The sequence below is a fragment of the Schistocerca nitens genome, chromosome 5 (genome assembly GCF_023898315.1).
Source record: "Schistocerca nitens isolate TAMUIC-IGC-003100 chromosome 5, iqSchNite1.1, whole genome shotgun sequence".
Classification (NCBI taxonomy): domain Eukaryota; kingdom Metazoa; phylum Arthropoda; class Insecta; order Orthoptera; family Acrididae; genus Schistocerca; species Schistocerca nitens.
In genome coordinates, this window is record NC_064618.1 from 629166988 (window position 1) to 629186101 (window position 19114).

The 19114-nt window shown below is 41.7% G+C and overlaps 1 protein-coding gene and 1 non-coding gene across 4 annotated transcripts in view; one reads left to right on the plus strand and one right to left on the minus strand.

The window, feature by feature from the left end:
- Positions 1-19114, plus strand: part of LOC126260894 (paramyosin, long form) — a 192240-nt gene that overhangs the window by 68788 nt on the left and 104338 nt on the right. For all 3 annotated transcript variants that reach the window (XM_049958342.1, XM_049958341.1, XM_049958343.1), the window contains exon 3: positions 460-516. In XM_049958342.1, coding sequence (XP_049814299.1) covers positions 460-516 — 57 coding nt within the window. The remainder of the gene's footprint in view (positions 1-459; positions 517-19114) is intronic.
- Trnat-ugu (transfer RNA threonine (anticodon UGU)) lies at positions 15671-15745 on the minus strand. Its single transcript has one exon. It is a non-coding gene; the product is annotated as a tRNA-Thr (tRNA).

Below are 19114 nucleotides of genomic sequence, written 5' to 3' on the forward strand. Positions count from 1 at the left end.
GGCTCTGCCTCTCAAGCCCTTATCGTCGAGGTCACGTTAAATCCCAATCTTCATTCTTCTTTTTTGCTTTCTCAAGAAGGCCATTAGATGATAAAGTATTACAACATCCTTTGTGCTGAGACGTTAAAGCTGAAGGAATGAGTAAACTTTGATAACTTAACTTCCCTTTTCCTGACAGCCATGAGAAGATGAATTCGTGGCCTCATCCAATATACAGTTCAGTACATTAAACTATTGAATATGAGCGTCTGCAACTGAAAATGTGCGAACAACTCTGAAATATGACTTGGGCCTCTCCTTCTGATTTAGAATTCATCACCGAAAGTTTCCTGTGGCTAGTCTCCTGGGTGAAACGAAGTGATAGCAGTTACCAATTTTAGACTAACCCGAAAATTTAAAAATGACGGTACGAAGACGTCATAATTTCACATTTCTAAAGACGAACTGTCTCTGTTACAGGACAAGATCCGGCTGCTTCAGGATGATCTGGAGTCCGAGAGGGAACTGCGCGCAAGGGTGAGTATTGCTACTTATGGTACAAACACATGCCCCCAACCAACACAGCTGCTTCGTTTTATCTTGCAGGAAATACCAGATATTCTACATTTGAACGTGACAGTCACTTAACATTTGATTAATTCAATTTCATAATCACCATGACATGTAACGTATGTTCTTTTAGTTTAATTTACCCCTTGATGCTTATAACAAATAAATTTGCGTAGAAAAATATTTTGTACGATTATGTTTATTAGTACTGTGGAAGTAACATATATTCCATACAAAATTTTTACAGCACGTTCCCAACGTGTGACTTAATTAGATCACATGCAACAATACTCGTATTACACGATGGGAAGTAAATTTTCTATGGAACAAAGTAATGCTCAAACAACTTACGGGAATGCAGTCGGGTGGCGTCTTAGACAGTCGCCGATCTTCCGACAGGTGAATGCCTCGTCATTTTCGAGACCCAATTGTAACGAGAGAATGCTGTACAAAGAAATATGAACTCTTAATAGGCAAGTCTATTCTGATCAAGAAACGTAATACGGCATGTGCAGGAAGGCAACACACGCGGGCCGTAATACAACCAAAGATGACAAAGGAAATTATATTTACAATACCCGTGAATAACACTAGGAACAAGAACATTAGAAATATGAGTACCGGTATGCCTTCCATTGGTAATCCTTATTACGACTAATACTTTTCATTAGCGCACATATCACAGAAGTGTTCTCCGTCAAATCACTCATTGAAGTCTCCACCTGCGCCTACCACGTATGCAACATGGTGAACGCAGCACTCAGGGTCTCCAGTGTGTTTAACTCGCTGGCAGACAAACAGAACATTTTTAAACTTTATCGATCACGTGAAATGAAGTAAAACAGGAATCACGATGTGTGTGTATCCTGTGACACCTTCGTATATATTATCTATAAGTTCACACTCTATTGTTTCTAACACTGCTCCGAAACACGATTTATTATTCATCTGATTGCCTCTTTTAATTCTACTACTAGCAATATAAACAAAAACAGTCTCATTTAGATATAATTTCCATCTGTTGAAATTAATTCATTTTTCGTTGGTGTGTAAGGCACATTACTTTTTTCAGCAAAGGAAGGTGTTCCCCACTCTGTTTCAAAGCAGTGGAAAATTTTCCCAAGCAACATATTTTTAATGACTTCTATACATTTTTATTTCCATTACGAGCGAATGTATTTGCATTCTTCTCCTTAACAGAAACAGCAGTTGGTTTATCTAAGCATATTTCCACAGCTTTAGAGTTTTTGCATCCATTTAATTTACCACAAAATTACTCGCCATTCGTGAAATTTTCAGAGACGCCTTGCATGCACATTGCTGTGTACTGCTGTTGTTACTGCCCCAGTCACCAGTGTAAAACTACAACTAGGAGCTGAAATGCGGCATCATCACCTCATATAATATGGCATGCACATAAATTATCATGCGATGATGATCTAGAAACCTTGTTATCCTTAACTCTGTCCTGATAAGTGACGTAATAGAAAAATGGGAAAATATAATTAAGAAATTTCAAATTGCCACGATCACTTTAATAGTGGCAGACTACGTTGCCATCTTCGGATCTTACACTTCAAAGAATCTCGTCCAAGTGTACAATAATTTGTGTCATATTATAAATAGACATTCCAAGAACATATATGACATAGTACAGCATTTCGGCATGTCAAAAGTAAAACAATCATTGTATAAAATATGATAGACGTTGCACCAAACATACATGTTCAGGTTAGCTTCAAAGCCGCGTACAGACTGATATAGTCTGTTTGCGGCTTTTAAGCTCGAATGGGCGTGTATATTTGGGGGACTGTATATTATATTATATATAATGATTGTTTTACTTTTGACACGCAGATATACTACGTTTTGCATGTCCTCGAAATGTCTGTTTATTATGTGACACAAATTAATGTACAAATGGATGACATTCTTTGAAACGTGGTGGATAAGACCCTAAGATGGGAACATAGTTTGCCGAAACCGGTAATCCTAATAAATGTTCTACTAAAGCGATCGTGGCATTTTGAAGTTTCTTATCTCTACTTCCGTATCAGTCTAAATCGCCCCCATAGTGGAATAATGTCAAGCATGTACAAAAGAAAAAATAGCCATTTTGGATTCCGATTCCAAAGTAAGAGCAGCTATTGATGATATGTCAGCCTAAATCAACTATGCATAGATGAAACAGCTGTAAATGTCATGAGACCTATCAGGCTTTCTCGGCGCGACTGACTATTCCTGACACCCACTACGTCCTCAGATCTCGCACTGATATTGCCTAAAAGGCATATTCTCTCAGTAACGTAAACTCTGGTTGATGTAATGGTCGACGAGATTTCAATAAACTGTGTGCTAAACACTCCGGTCCGTAGTGCTCGAACACTTTGAGACTAGCAGTACCTCGCTGAAGAATTAAAGCGCCTACGAATAGTGTTGCAAAGGAATGAGTATACACATCGTCAAATTGAACGGGCGATGCAGTCAAAATCAAGAACACCTGAGAAAGAGTTTGAGACTGATACCGAGGAAGGGAAGCCAAAAATCGCTTTTTTACTTTAAGCTGGCACAATATCCGGGAATGTAGGTAGATTCCTACGGAAAAAAGGTATCCAGTGTACTTCGCTTCCTTCACTTAAGATAAAAAGTTTTCTTCCTAATGTTAAAGGTGAGACAGGTCTCCGAAAGCCGGGTACGTATCACATGCCATGTGAATGTGACATGTCTTACATGGGACAGACTATAAGAACAGTCGAGGTAAGATGCAAGGAACATCGTCACGTTCGATTAAAACAACCATGTAAACTATATGTCGCCGATGACTGCGTCAGCTATAATCATGAAATGAAATAAGGTGAGGCCAGTATTGCGGTCAGATGGCAAGTTTCTGGGACAGCATACGTAAGGAGTCTATCGAAATAAAGAGGTCATAAAACCTTGTGAAACACGGTTGGAGGTCTCAATTTAAAAATTTATTAAAATCTCGCCGGCCGCCACGTCCGTTAGAGTTGGAAAACGCTGAGAGAAGTTGCTTTTCAAGGAATTTTAGTGCGAGCTCTGAAAAACAAAAGAACATTAAAGGGCATAGCGGCCACCGGAGAACGAACTCTATAAACAGGGGCACAGTCTGGTTGGAACCGGTCAGCGAGAACACGTAACAGCAAAACTGGCAGCTCCTGAAGAAGAAGAATGGGTCAGTCGTCTATATATTTTGCATAATACAGAAACAACAGGATTGTAAGTACCCCATTACCTGCAGATGTAGTCAAAAGAACTCTTTGTGACAAATAAATGCCTATTCGAGACGGAAAACCCATTGGTAGGTATAGTCGCTCTGTATACAAAATACTAAAAGTTATGCAACAATGAGAGTTTCTTAATTCGATTGCATTAATAGCTATGCGGACACACGATGGCTGATTTACAAGTCGTGAGGGAATGGACATCATCGGTATGCACGTATTCGGAAAGAAGCGCATGATACAATCATAAACAATACTTAGCACCTGAACGCGGCGACCGGAGACCTTGTGGGAGAGTGGATAAATAGTGAGTGGACCATATGGAAGAAGTGTCGGGATGTGTTCAACAGAAATAAGTGGCTCTTGATGGTCCAAAAAAATAACAGAGTAACAACTGAAAACGATAGAATGGGGTAGATGTGTTACTCTCTTCGTTAATGTGCTAAATGGTTCAAATGGCTCTAAGCACTATCGGACTTAACATCTGAGGTCATCAGTCCCCTAGACTTAGGACTACTTAAACCTAACTAACCTAAGGACAGCACACACATCCATGCCCGAGGCAGGATTCGAACCAGCGACTGTAGCAGCAGCGCGGTTCCGGACTGAAGGGACTAGAACCCGCTCGGCCACAGCGGCCGGCTAATGTGCTAAGACACAGTCGAATGCTAGACTGGCTATAGTTGAGATGGGCATTAGGAAGTCAAAAGACCGTTTAACTACAAAGAGAACACGCTGCGTTCACTTTCGTGATTCAGCTGGTATACCCCAGCACCATAAAAAAAAAAAAAAATAGCCTACTCTAGGTAGCGTTGTACAACAGCAAGAAATGTCCTCCGCCCATACCTAGACTGGACCCAATGCAGACAGTAATTCACCGTTAGCCATGATTGAGCCAGTTTTCAGTAAGCTGTTCGGAAGCAGTGCGCAGTAATGTTTGAGTTCTCCGCAACCTTACAGATCTGAGGTCGCGGCACGCGCTGTGCAAAACGTCCCCCGGGAATATCCTCCGAAAGTGTGTGGGATTCTTGTCGCGCAAATACGTGAGAAACTGCAGAATCTGAGGTTGCCACTCATTAGTTCGCTTGATAGCGGACGTGCTTTGAACGTAAGGTCAGGGCCAACTGCACCACGGAAAAGTTCTTCCATTGTCTCGTTAAAGAACAGCTCATGTCCTTCTGAATCTTCGTGTTCAAGTTTGTTGTAGACATAGTAACGTTATGATGTTTCTCTTTACCGCATCTAGAACCGCAGAATGCTAGCTGCGTCTAAGTGGGATTCATCTCGTAGCGCTATACAGGGTAATTAAAAACAGTCTGAATAGCTTGTGAGGGTGATGTAGGGTAGATTATTTCTCAGCACAATCTACTTTGCAGTACTCTTACAAGCCTTTCAAACTGTTCCTGACCATCCTGTATACCAGTGACCGTAACTGCTACGTTTAGTGTACGACTAAATTCTGGCACAGCGGTAACTGCAGTCACTGCGTCAGTTGTACTCTGTCCACGATCATCACGACGGGCGTGCCGAACTATTTATCTGAGAACAGCGGTTTTCTCCAGTAGTGGAGTCGATTTCTCTGTACCGCTTTTTTCGCATATGCCGAGTGACAGTTGGTGGCTAGATGCACTCCCTTATGCCACCACTCAGCCCGGGACGAAATATCTGCACCCCATATGTCTGCATCTAATCTCATGCTCAAGTGAGGGAACGTTTCTAAACGTTTGCGTAGCGTGTATCAGAGGCGAAACGTAGGTAGAAGTCCAGTAATCCCTAGCTGGATGAGAGAAACAGCCCAGCAACCATATCCAAGCTCGCCGGCACACCAATCCTAGTCGTTAATCCGCGAGACAACAGCAGGAAATATACTCTGATTAATGTAAGTTTTTTTCGCTTATGATGAACCCCATACAACTCATTAAGAGTGCTGTACGATTGTCAGTTATTAATATTTTTAGGACAAAACTGTCTTACCCACTTGTCAAAGAAAACCTTATCAAATTTGATATGTTTGTGCTATTCGGAATGACAATAATTAACTAAGAACGATGACAGCGATGTATCAATCATATCACAAATGAAGCAGTTTGAAACCACGCCAAATAACAACGTGTTTGCTTAAAGAGGTAGGCAGCCAGAGGCCGAGGAAAAATAAAATACTATGAGAAACGGTAGCCGATATCGTTGCTGTTCATACTGTTAGCAAAGGTCGCTTGTCTGTGTCCTGACAGTTTCTTCACGCAGCTTCATACAGGCACACATTTACAAATAAGCGACGTATGTCGGATCTCATTGTTCCCTGACAGTTGTCAGTTAGTGTAAATATACATTTCATTAAGAAGCTATCATAGGCAGTTACAGCATTTGTTACACATTCGGAAAGGATGAAGTTTCAGACGTACAATTAATTCCATTTTACGTCTATTCGCTTGTCCGTCGAACTCCCTTATATGACAATATACCGTCAGATTTGAATCGGTGTTAATTACGAGACTAGTAACGCGAAAACAATAGTTGAGACCCCAACGGATAGATCATTTCTATACGTGTTTATCGCACAGTACTTGTTTTGTCTGTGACGTCATCGTACCATTTCAGGAGCATGCGAGTTATTGTAACGAATTAGCTTCGTGTGAATTTATAAACTGGTGTAGCATGGAAGGCGTTGACTTAGAACACTGGTGAGTGTGCCACAGTTGCTTGTGGAGCATTACTACGACCCAAAGTGAGACAATAAAACTATTCGCCGGGATATAAGTGAAAATAAATATCACATCTAAAAATTTCAAAATAATGAAGGAGGTCTCATTTGACTCGTAAATATGCCGAGAATTATGGTACAACCAAGTAAGAGTAATGCTCGCGTCGAAAGGAATCCAAAACGCCTAAAACGTCCAGTTGATGGCCCATTTAGCATACAGCGGTCAGCGACACTCCAGATTTGTGATTTAGCTATTCTATAACCACTGTATTAAAGAGATTGATAATTAACATATTAATACGAATAACTTGTTACGATTTTATCCCGACATTTCAACGAAAAAACAACGGCGCGAATCCGAACTCAACAGACATAACTTTTTTTAATTTAATTTTTTTTATTTTCGTCGACAGAATTAGGCGTCACACTGGCGAGTATTTATAAACCTAGACTATGCTTTCGACTGTTTAAGATGAAATAAAATGTTTACATTCTTTAGAAGACTGCAGCTATAGCACACGAACGGACGAATAGTCTACATTATCTGCAAAACCCAAATAGGAGTAATGTCACTGAAAGATTAAAAACACTTTTTTTGTTAACAAGTATGTACGCCAGCTTATCACAACTTTTGATCGACTTCTATGTTGAAGACTCAGCGAAGGAAGTGAAAACAAAATATGAAAAGGGAATAAAAGTGTAACAAAGGCAGACTGCAATGTAAGATTCGCAGACCACGTACCGTTTCTCACTGCATGTTAGTAAGTCTTAGAAGATCTGTAGATAGCAATGGGCAACACACTTTGCATGGAAAACGTCTTATGGATAAGGAAGCAAAGACGAAAATATCGAATAGTAGTGGAAAGTGAGATTACGAGTTGCCTAACATCAAAACTGGGAATGACACATAAGCAGAAGAAGCGAAAGATACATAAGATGTGGAAAAAGAAATGAGAAATAAGTTCCTGAGAGTGTACATCTTGAGCACATCATTGTATGGGAGTTAAAAGTGGAAAATCAGAAAACTGGACAAGCAGAAACTAGAAGCATTTAACGTGTGACGCTATCAAAGAATTTTCGACGTTAGCTGGGAAGATAAAGTACGGACATAAGACTTACGAAAAGAAATAGGTAAAGAAGGAAGTCCATGAGAGACACTTGCCAGAAGGAGGGGCATCAGCTACGGTATCCAGAAATATTTAAATTAGCGCTAAAGGAGCTGTCTAAGAAAATAGGATAGAATGTGCAACACAGAGTATGTACGTTGTTGGGTGTGGAACTGAGGTAGATGTGTAAAGATTTTCTTTCATCTCAGTATTACTCTCTGCAAAATCTTATGATCTCCGCTGCATCATCTGTTAACGGTGTGTACTTTTAATCACTCGTGTCTTCTTCGGGAAGATTCCCTTAAGCCACCAGCCTCTGTCGAGAAGTAGGCGTGGATATCGTGTTGCGGTGAGTCAACAGCACCGACTGGACCACAAGGCCGTGCATGTGGCGGTGCGCCAAACCGGAGCGGGCAGACGTCTCTGATAGCAGCTCCCATGGTGCGAACCAAGGACCCGCCACTGGAAGGCCGCCAGCCCCACCCTACAGTTCTCATCAGTTGGGTGGGGGGGGAGAAGAGAGGGGGGAGCTACGTAGCAGGTGTCGGGGTGGTGGTGGAGGGGGAACAGGTAGCAATCAGACGCCAGGCGTAAAAATACCTGCGCCACACTTCTTTTCTGGACGTAACGGGCTATTCTAGAGTCAGGAATCTCTTGCAACACAGATGGGTCGGCATACTTAGTAAATTGGCATAGAAAACGAAAAATTAATAATGTCGCAGTCATAAGTTTATTTTTAAAAGTCTCTGGTTGGTTTCATGCTGAATTAGCACCAGGGGAAAACGACATCAGTTACACAGTAATTTTTATTGATGACTTTAAAATTGCCGATGAATTTACGAATAGACTTCGCTCCGATACATGCTTAATAAAAAGTGCGAAGGTAAAGTGATCCTAAAATTAATTCTCCTACGTATCATTTCTCTTAAGAGAGGTAGCCCAGTATGTAGGACATGCAAGGACTTGCGTCTGAGCCCCGATCTGGCGAAAAATTTTAATCCACCAGGAAATTTTAAAATAAGCTTCAATGAATATTTACCTCAACAAATAATTTCTGTGCATCCGTTGAAGAAATGAGGAAAAATTTAGTAACTTTCTTCAACGACAGGCGTCACCTGCAGTGATGTTAAGATTTAACAATGAAAGCGAAAACCGAATTTGAACTTCATTAAATAACAAGGACACATTTTTACATCATTAGTAAAAGTTGTAATGAGTTACCTATTAGTAATAATTAGCACTGTTGCGCATTACTTCCGGGAAAGAATGGCTGAAACTAAATGTAGTCCTATCATCAAAAGGGACTCCAGCGTCTTCAGGCTATTTTAAAGTAAATTAAAATAGTGCATTTTTCTTTTGTTTCTAATGATATTTAAAATAACTTGAAGCAACGAAAAGTTGTAAATAGCGAGTGGGTAAAGCAGTACTCGGCCCGAACTTCGGTTTTTACTAATTACAGTCTTATTGGAGATAACATGCTGTTGCCTTCCTCCGACATTTGAACTGACTTACGCAACTAATTATAGTGAGACATAGAGTTTTACGTAGATTCTAACACAAATAGTAATTTTCTTTCACATGTACACATCATTGCCACGGACGATGATGAAATCTCAGGAGAAATGATGACTGACCTTTGAATTTGTAATTTGAACCTACCCACTCAGACACCGAGCCAAGCAGAGAATTTGTGGGCAGTTACATGAAACATTGTGGAAAATATAAATGCTTGACTCACGGCGCCTTACAACTCAGATAAAGATATGACGAATGATTGTCTGCCGTCATATCGAGATTTTATATTCTGTTGACGGAAACCGTGCGCACTTCTGTTGAATGTCATCTATAACTACTCTCCAGAGTCAAGTTCGCGAAACTGAACACAATGGTGATTTCTCCCAAAGTGTAGAAGACCTTCCACTGAACGTCCGATGTAGAACTTTGCTGATGATTAATCAGATTCTCCGTGGTTCTTCGCCATAGTATGTCCTTACGACTAACACAAGACTACAGCTTTGACAACCCGGCATGCAATAGTAGAAGCAACCTCGGAGTTTTTGCAGCTGATGTTGTCATCTGAAAAAAGCTGCACAAGCGTTCTGGCAAACCTTTATAAGATTTCAATGTGTTGTAAAGACTGACAACTTGCTTTAAATGTGCAGAAATGTAAAGCTGTGCACCGCACCAAACGCATACACCTAGTGTCTTACGACTACAGTATCAGTGAGTAAACACTGCAATCAGTCAATGGTAACACCTGTGTGCAACTATTTGTGGGTAAGGGAGTTGTCAGACTTCGGCTCATTAGCAGGATACTGGGAAAATGCAGTCAGTCTACTAAGGAGATTGCTTACAAATTACTTGTGCAACCAGTACTAGAAAACTGCTCAATTACGTAGGACTCATACCACACAGGATTATCAGATGATACGGACCACGTGTAAAGAAGGGTAAGACGAGTGGTCACGTACTTCACACACGGGAGAGCACCAAATGCAGAAAAACCTGAATTTGTAGACGCTTCAAGATAGACGCCAACTGTATTGGGAAATATAGGAAAATGTACTCGCAATCGAGAATATGAATCTTAATCGGCTATATATTGGAATGACCAAAGACTCGATCCCATATTTCCCGCTTTAAGCTAGCGGCAGCCTTAACCACGTCAGCTATTCGCCCACGAATCACAGCCTGACTCAAACTTCCATTCGTTGTTCATGTGTCAGAACCTCCACTCGAGCGTTACATGCATGCATGTTCGAAGGAACAGACACTGCGGTTACTGTAGCCGTCAAGAAATACAGGGATTGTATTCACAGTCTCAAATATAAACCACCATCGGCTGTATATTGGAATGACGACAACGAAAATTTGTGCCGGACCGGTACTCGAATCCAGATTTCGCTATCCTTGCACGAATCATGACCAGACCCAAAATTCCATATGACGTCGTTCATGTGTCACAACCGGCACTCGAACTTTACATGTACTCCCATCCAGGAAGGACATATTTATTGAGAGTCGAGTGCCTGGTATTGGAGAATTAATGCGAAGTAGTTGTGCCTGTGTTTTTAAGAAGCATGGTGCGGACATGAGAGCATTTCCGAAGGAACATTGCATTGTACCTCCTAATAATACAAGTAAGTTTAAAGTCGTAAAGGGGTTTGGAGAAGTCGTTCACCATGTCACCACACCACGTTGCTCTATACAAAACCGAACAATCAGCAAAATACAGCCAAGCAAAACAATTCTAAACAACAAATCGAATCGCGTACAGTGTCTTCGTGCTGGATCTAGATTCGGGAATTTCATTTACGGGCTGTCCGGAGAGGGGAGGCTACGAGTCAAACCTAGGGAGGATGACTACGTGCTCAACAGGTTGTACAGTTTAAGTAGGAGACACATTTCTCAGATTATGACAGTGCGTACTGGGAACGAGATACCTATCGTGGAAATGTATTAGCTCAGCCGTGGTAAGACAGAATAGCAGCTCCTGGTTTGTGGTGTTGAAGTCTCAAGCCGTTGAGGGCGGCGAGCGTAAACTTTACTATTGCATCAGATGTCAGTCTCATACACAGTATGTTGAGGCAGTACGTGGGACGAAGCTAAAGTTCACATAGATAGTGTGGTTGCTGTACTGGAAGTGAGTAAAGAAGAATTCGTCTTCCACGTATTATGTCAGTATACCCTTTATAGGATTTGCCGTTATTAGTCGGAAACTGACTTAGCCAATGTGAGACAACAATTTGTTTGTAGGCCCTAACGTTCGTGCGGCTCGGTAGTATAGTGGTGTAGCCTTAGACTGTAGATCCAAAGGCGTCGGTTTCGATCCTCGGTCAGTTTTAGGACCTTCATCTTTCACTTACCACATCTTTTACCTCTGGCAATGTTTGTTAATGTGAAAAATGCGCAGATGCAGTGTGATTCACGCTCCACCTTAACCAGCAGGTCCTTTTATAACTGGAGGAGGAGGAACTGTACTTGAGTATTGCTCATCAGTGTGGAATCCGTACCAGGTCGGGTTGAAAGAGGAGATAGAGAAGATCCAAAGAAGAGCGGCGCGTTTCGTCACAGGGTTATTTGGTAACCGTGATAGCGTTACGGAGATGTTTAGCAAACTCAAGTGGCAGGCTCTGCAAGAGAGGCGCTCTGCATCGCGGTGTAGCTTGCTGCCCAGTTTTCGAGAAAGTGAGTTCTGGATGAGGTATCGAATATATTGCTTCCCCCTACTTATACCTCCCGAGGAGATACGAATGTAAAATAAGAGAGATTCGAGCGCGCACGGAGGCTTTCCGGCAGTCGTTCTTCCCGCGAACCATACGCGACTGGAATAGGAGAGGGAACCGCAAGACCGCTACGGTCGCAGGTTCGAATCCTGCCTCGGGCATGGATGTTTGTGATGTCCTTAGTTTAGTTAGGTTTAACTAGTTCTAAGTTCTAGGGGACTAATGACCTCAGCAGTTGAGTCCCATAGTGCTCAGAGCCATTTGAACCATTTGAGCCAATAGGAGAGGGAGGTAATGACAGTGGCACGTAAAGTGCCCTCCGCCACACACCGTTGGGTGGCTTGCGGAGTATAAATGCAGATGTAGATGTAATACTGTTTCGTACTTCGTGTCTCGGGAAAGCCTACAACAAAGTTTCGGGAAACAGTATCGATTGTGAATCTAAAAATATGCTACATCCCACTACGCATCGCTGCCGTAAGAACCACGAAGACAATACTAGGTTAATTACAGAGTGCATTGAGGCGTTTGAACAACAATTTTTCCCACGCTCCATAAGCGAATGGCCCGTGGAGAAAGTCTAATACGTGGTAGAATGGGAAGTGCCCCTGCCATGCATTTCACAGTGATTTGCAGAGAATCTTTGTAGACACAGATACACAGTTGGACATTACACAGGAACTCGACCGAACGTGACAAGGCTTGTGTGCACACCGTCCTCCAGGCGCTGCTTTTCATCACATCGTCCATCAAGTGGTCACTCCAAAACACGACGTTCATCTCGAGTTCTCTGCTGATCATATGATACCGTGATTTAAATTTGTATACGACGAGATCATAAGATTATCGCTAGACGCGTGGCAATACCTCGGATGAACAATGGTGGTTACTTCAGTACGTCATCTCAGCAATCTGCAGCTAACGAATCCCATCATGATAGTCTGACGTGAACTTTAACTCGTGTCTCTCTAAACACGGGTGCATCGGTTTAATTAACGTACCATATCGGTCGATCATGTCCTTTTCTTTACTTACGACTATTCACATTACATCATGCTTGCATTCAGTGTCGCTTACATCAGCAGACGTTTTGGATTTCGCGCCGTCTCTTAGACATACTTCACCTGGCGACAATCTTAACATACTATTACATTGCCTCCTACACACTGTACGTGTAGTATAACACAAATAATAGTGATACCACGACATTTTCCGGGCGAACAACAGTGTTTCTGTCACTTTTTGCTGATCACGCCCAGTCTGAAGCTCTATGGCGACTCGCATAAGTGAAGAATGCAGTGCTGCACCAAGGGCTTTGTGGGAGTGTCGCTTAACAGCATCAACTGAGCCCGCCTGCCTGTAGCCTCACGGACTGGGATGAGCAGATGAAGTGTCTGGGGGTGAGAGCGGTTGGGAATACTCGGGACTGGACGCGTGTGCTTCGGCGCTGTTGGTCCCTGCACCTATTTATACGCCGCGGGACTCAGCGGTCAGGAATGCGGCGCCGGCCGCTCCGAAATCCAGGGCTACGCGCTAATCCACTCCTGACACCAGGCGCGTAGTCGGAAGCTGTGGCAGCTGCAGAGCGAACAAAGAAACGGAAGGAACTTAACGTCTCCATGTTCAGTAGACTGAGCGGCAATACTGGTCGGCGCATATTATGCAAGCGCTTGCTGTCCACCCCATTCGAAAGGAGAGTCTAGCATGAGATGCGTGACCAGCACCATTAAATTTGTGACAAGAATAGTTTCGTGCCTGTCTCCCGATCCAAAATGTGCGAACAGATGTATCTGGAAGAAATTAACGGTATTTTGTATCGTAACGCAAAATGTATTTTTTCCTCTCTTTCTGTGACGATGAAAATGGCGTCGCACATCTAACGATCTTTTTGAACTGAAGAACATTTTCCTTAGAGTGTGGTCGCGAACGCGAAATATTCCCATAAATGTGACAGCAAGTCAAGCATTGTTTGAAAACGGCAGTGTTGTAAACCTCTGGAGTTCATTACATCAATTAAACAACAGAGCTTTGTAATAAATGGAGTCATAATTAATAAAATGTTCCGGGCCATTATCCCGTGGTCGAATGGAGTTCACATTTAAACCCAACGTTTCGTCCCCTTTACGGAGGACATTTTCAAGGGGGTTCGTAGTTTCTTTGAGTTTCCAATTCACACACCCTGGCTCGTTATTGTCAGCAGCAAAATTTCGTTTACGCGTGTTTCCACGCAGTGGCGTGACGTCGCATGTTTTGAATGCCCGAGAGCAAATGGCCGTTGTCGACCGATGTCGTCCGCCTTTACTATCACCCCAAGGCGGAAAACTGGTACACATCTTATTCGACAACGGGATATAGGTATTATTCAGTTTCGCGTCCTCCTCGTGCCTATTCGTACCATCTCTCCGGTCTTTCTGTATAGCATTTCAAGATACCCGCTTGTGGCCGCCATTACTTGAATCCTATCAAAATGAATGCGACGGCCTCCCGACTGCAAAGCAAGTTCCGCAACAATTGATCTATCAATCTCCCGTCTTCTGCAATTGCCCTCGTGCTCTTCTAGTCATTTTTTGACCGTTCTTTTTTTTTTTTTTTTTTTGTAGTATGCACGTACACTTCCCCACAATTACACGGAATCCTATAAATTCCTGCTTTTTCCGGCGGTTAGCGAACGTCCTTGGCCAATTTTAGGTGATCTTGTATCTACCGGGTGAATTTGTAGATTACGTTACTGACTGAATAGGAAAAACCTTGAAAAAACCAAACGTGGTAAAATTTAAAGGGAAATTATGGATACGCTGGAGGGCTGTTCATAACCAAAGACTCCTGAATTTGTCACCTGACTGACTGCTTATTAATTTCTACTCGACTCTTTCTTTGTTTGCTGCTTTGTGTGGTCGTCTGTGCAGCCGTCTCGCCAGGTGACGTTCCTAGGAAGGTCCGTTGTGTTACAGAATACCCTTCAGTACTCTGCCGATAATCCTATTACCCCAGATTTTTTACTACACTGTCAGCAGGCAATGGTCTGAAATCGTTTATTAGGTTTCAGAGTGTAATATACAGGGCGATTCAAAATTACTATTACAAGCTTCTAGCAACTGTAGAGAGGACTTAGTAGATGAACGAGATTAGAATTATATATTAATACCTTCGGCTGCTGACGGGCGTTGAAATATATCAACGGGGACAGGTGAAAATGTGTGCCCCAACTGGGACTCGAACCTGGGATCTCCTGCTTAGATGGCAGACGCTCTATCCATCTGAGCCACCGAGGGCAGCACGACTGCAGGGACTATCTCACGCACGCCTCCCGCGAGACCCACATTCACACCTTATATTGTCCACACACTACATTCGTAGTGTCCCTACCCAACACATTCATTACTTGTGGAAGACATTCTTACCAAGGCCCGTAAGAGTTCGGGTAATATGTGTGCATCCGCACAGAAGAAGAAGGTCATGGCCGGTATTGCCAGAACTACATACTTATACGGATATGGTGTCTGTTCTTTCGGACATGTCCGAAAGCCGCGCGGGATTAGCCGAGCGGTATTAGGCGCTGCAGTCATAGACTGTGCGGCTGGTCCCGGCGGAGGTTCGAGTCCTCCCTCGGGCATGGGTGTGTGTGTTTGTCCTTAGGATAATTTAGGTTAAGTAGTGTGTAAGCTTAGGGACTGATGACCTAAGCAGTTAAGTCCCATAAGATTTCACACACATTTTTGAACATGTCCGAAAGAACAGATACCATTGATGAGCTGCAGCCGTCTAGAACGAAATTAGAATTATATATTAATACCTTCAGCTGCTGACGGGCGTTGATATATATCAACGGGGAGAGGTGAAACTATGTGCCCCAACCGGGACTCGAACCCGGGATCTCCTGCTTACATGGCAGACGCTCTATCCATCTGAGCCACCGAGAGCACAGAGGATAGTGCGGCTGCAAGGACTATCTCGCACATGCCTCCCGCGAGACCCACACTCACACCTTATATCTATGTAAGAATTTAGTAGATAAAGTTTTGATAAGAAATGTACAGTTTGAACATAAAGTCTCCCACTTCATGGTGCGCATACAAACTGAGGAGAGGGCGCCATCGACAGTCGCTGATGTAATTATAACATTGATACGTCCGAAACAACAAAACTGAAGCGATAATTTTCATAACAAAGACTTGATAACAGGACAAAAGGTAATGATAAAAAAATTACAAATTGTGTTATTCGGAAGAAGTAGGCAGGCATTTCCGAACAGCACTAGCGTGACTGAATTTATTCCTTATGCTCAACGGCTACTCTATTTCCAACCACGGAATGGACTATGTCAGTACTGGACGGAGAATTCTGAGATCGATGCGATGTTTCAGATGTAATATTAAAACAGTTTGTACCAATTGTATAAATTAAAACATAATTATGAACTACATATACGTGGCAGTCAAATGAAAACGTGACAGATGGGAAAAAGTTAGTAGTAAACCGTTTATTACTTCAGAAGTAATCGGCATAACTGTTAATAAATTTAAACCACTGTGAGACAAGGCAATCAGTGCTTTCGCGTAAAATATTTGCGGTTACCTACGGAACCATGATTTTACCCAGGCGTGCACCTTTTCCTCCGAACCACGTCAGCGGCCACGAATGTATTTCTTCAGGACTCCAAAAATATGAAAGTCGCTTGAGGAGAGATCGGAACTGTAAGGTGGAAATGTAAGGGTCTTCCAGCGAAACTACTGCACTGTTGTAGAAACATTAATTCTGCTGCAGGATAATGCCCACCCTCATTTACGCTGCAGTAGTTTCGCTGGGAAGCCTTTACACATCTTCCATACGGTTCTGATTTCTCCTCATGCGATTTCCATACTTTTGGAGCCCTGTAGAAAGACGTTCGTAGCTGTCGATTTGCATGGGCGATTACTTTTGAAATAATGAACAGGTTACTTACATTTTTTTCCATCTCTCTCTTTTCATTTGACTGCCGCTTGTACTTTCGCTAAACATCTTCTGTGGCAGTATATTCACTGCACTTTAAAAAATATGTCCCCTATGTTCAAGAATAATCCTCATTTGGTATCTTTAATAGACTAATACAAAGCTACATAATAAATAACACAAACAACCAATTTTATCCGCATTAGAATGGGTCGCAACAGAATTCACAATTGAATAAAGATAAGCATATTATTTATGATACAATCTTTCATTGAGAACATGAGGTAGGTGTATTTTTCTCTACAATTCGTTCTGGGATGTCTCTTGAATTAATTTCATTTCTTGCAGAGACATTATAAGTAGAGAAATCCAAATCCCTGCTATGTTTGAAGTATTTCATTTCCTTTGTCCACGCTAGAACAGAAACTTATGAGAAACAATCGACCTCCAATGCTGAGCGTAAACTAACCTTAATTAAAGTCCACGTTCCCTGTGTTACGATTGGTATTGTTAACACTGCGCCAAGCTGTGAACCAGATTCAGTTTTCTTTTTTTCAATTACACTTTTCTTACATTTTATGATGGTCTCCCACGTAACTCTTAATTTCGATGAATGATCATCTCTCTGTTAAATTTAAAATGATATACTCAACAATCGAAAGCGATTCATCCGAGCTTGTGCCCGAATCTCACTTGTGCACTGACGTAGCCTGTACCCCAGTGAGACTCTGGCGCCATTTTTAAAGGGTTAAAACAACCTCTGGAAATTGTTGTATACTACTGAATTCGGGTTTTGTAATGATAATTTTGTAGCCCTATTCCCGACAGAAATAAAATTGTTTGCACATCAGCTTATTACTTTTTTAGATTTAGTGCTATCTTCAGGACCGATATATACTATTTCGTTGGTAACTGCTAACGCAAGTAACAGCGGAGTTCTCAACTGTATTTTTCCTTTTTTCCCGGTTTGGTCTTTCTATCGGGAACCCATGTGCTTCCTCCCGCTACGCAACAATATTTCAGTCTTTATATTTCTTCCAGTCTCGAGAAACTTATATTTTTGCTCATTGAGCTACGAAAGGCGAACTTATATTCCTGTTTTGGATGCTAACATGGATTTTCTAAGAATATGTTCAAATAATTTGTATTACTTTGCCACGGAAATTTTCTGCTGCTGCTTCTGGAATTCATTATACTAACAACTTGTTCTTATTCATTCCTTCATTTTTTTCTTTTCTTCGTAGGGTTTTTGCGTGTAACTTCTCTGGAAGACTAGACATCTAATACAAGGCCAACAAATAATAGTAATTATATTACCAACAATCATATGAGCAAACATAAACACGAAAAATACACAAACGTACAATAAATCGTTTAGACATGTCTCGAGTTCAATGTTACAACCTCAGTTGAAAGTACAGTAATGTCTCTGTAACGTGGTCACCTCAAATATTTTATAAATGTTTCATTATATCGAAAAGTTGTATTTTTAATTATATCGAAATACTGTGCGTTTAATACTGTTAGCTTGTTTGCATAATGAGAGATGTTTTCAATGGATCGACACATAATACTAACGTGTTACAAGAGTTCCGAATAGATGTAACGTTTGTTAATATTTGTTGGGAACTTTTTGCTGCAATAGGTAAGGAATCCTTTAAAAGTGTAAGGACTAGGATTGCCGGGAAAATATAGTTTCACCTCTACTGGCGCGCAAATATTGCGTAACGAAGCTGAGACGCATATTTTGGTCCTTATGTATGGAATATGTCGTCAAAAAGGTACATTCTCTCTCTCTCTCTCTCTCTCTCTCTCTCTCTCTCTCTCTCTACTTGGAAGTAGTGTAAGACGTAATATCTTTTTTACGTTCTGAATGGTTAAAGAAGATATTGAATCAGACGGAGACGGAGCACACTATTTTGTTAGATGGTTTTTACCATTCCCTATTATACGAGTATATTATAGCAATATTTTTTCTAATGGAGTGATATACTTCTTTCAACTTCGTTTGAAAGCTCTTACACTGAAGAATACAATGACATAATGCTTATTAATGTTGGCTTTGAAAAGTATCGCAAATGTGTATGAAAAAAATGTGCTAAAATGGCGAAGCAGGTGCGTCGGGAACAGCTGTTCTGGTTAATATATGCCCAAGCTGGGTTCTCTTGCCATGGAGTCGAAGTAAGCAGCAAGATAAAATAGCCCGAGCCTACTGTGATAAAATGTATCTGATCTTGGCCCTGCTTCGTACTACATAGATAAAGACTTAGCTACGGTTTTTGCAGCTGAAACTATATGTCAACATTTAGGGTGACTTAAGGGTACCAGGAAAGCTGTGTTAAATATGTGTATGTTCTCGCA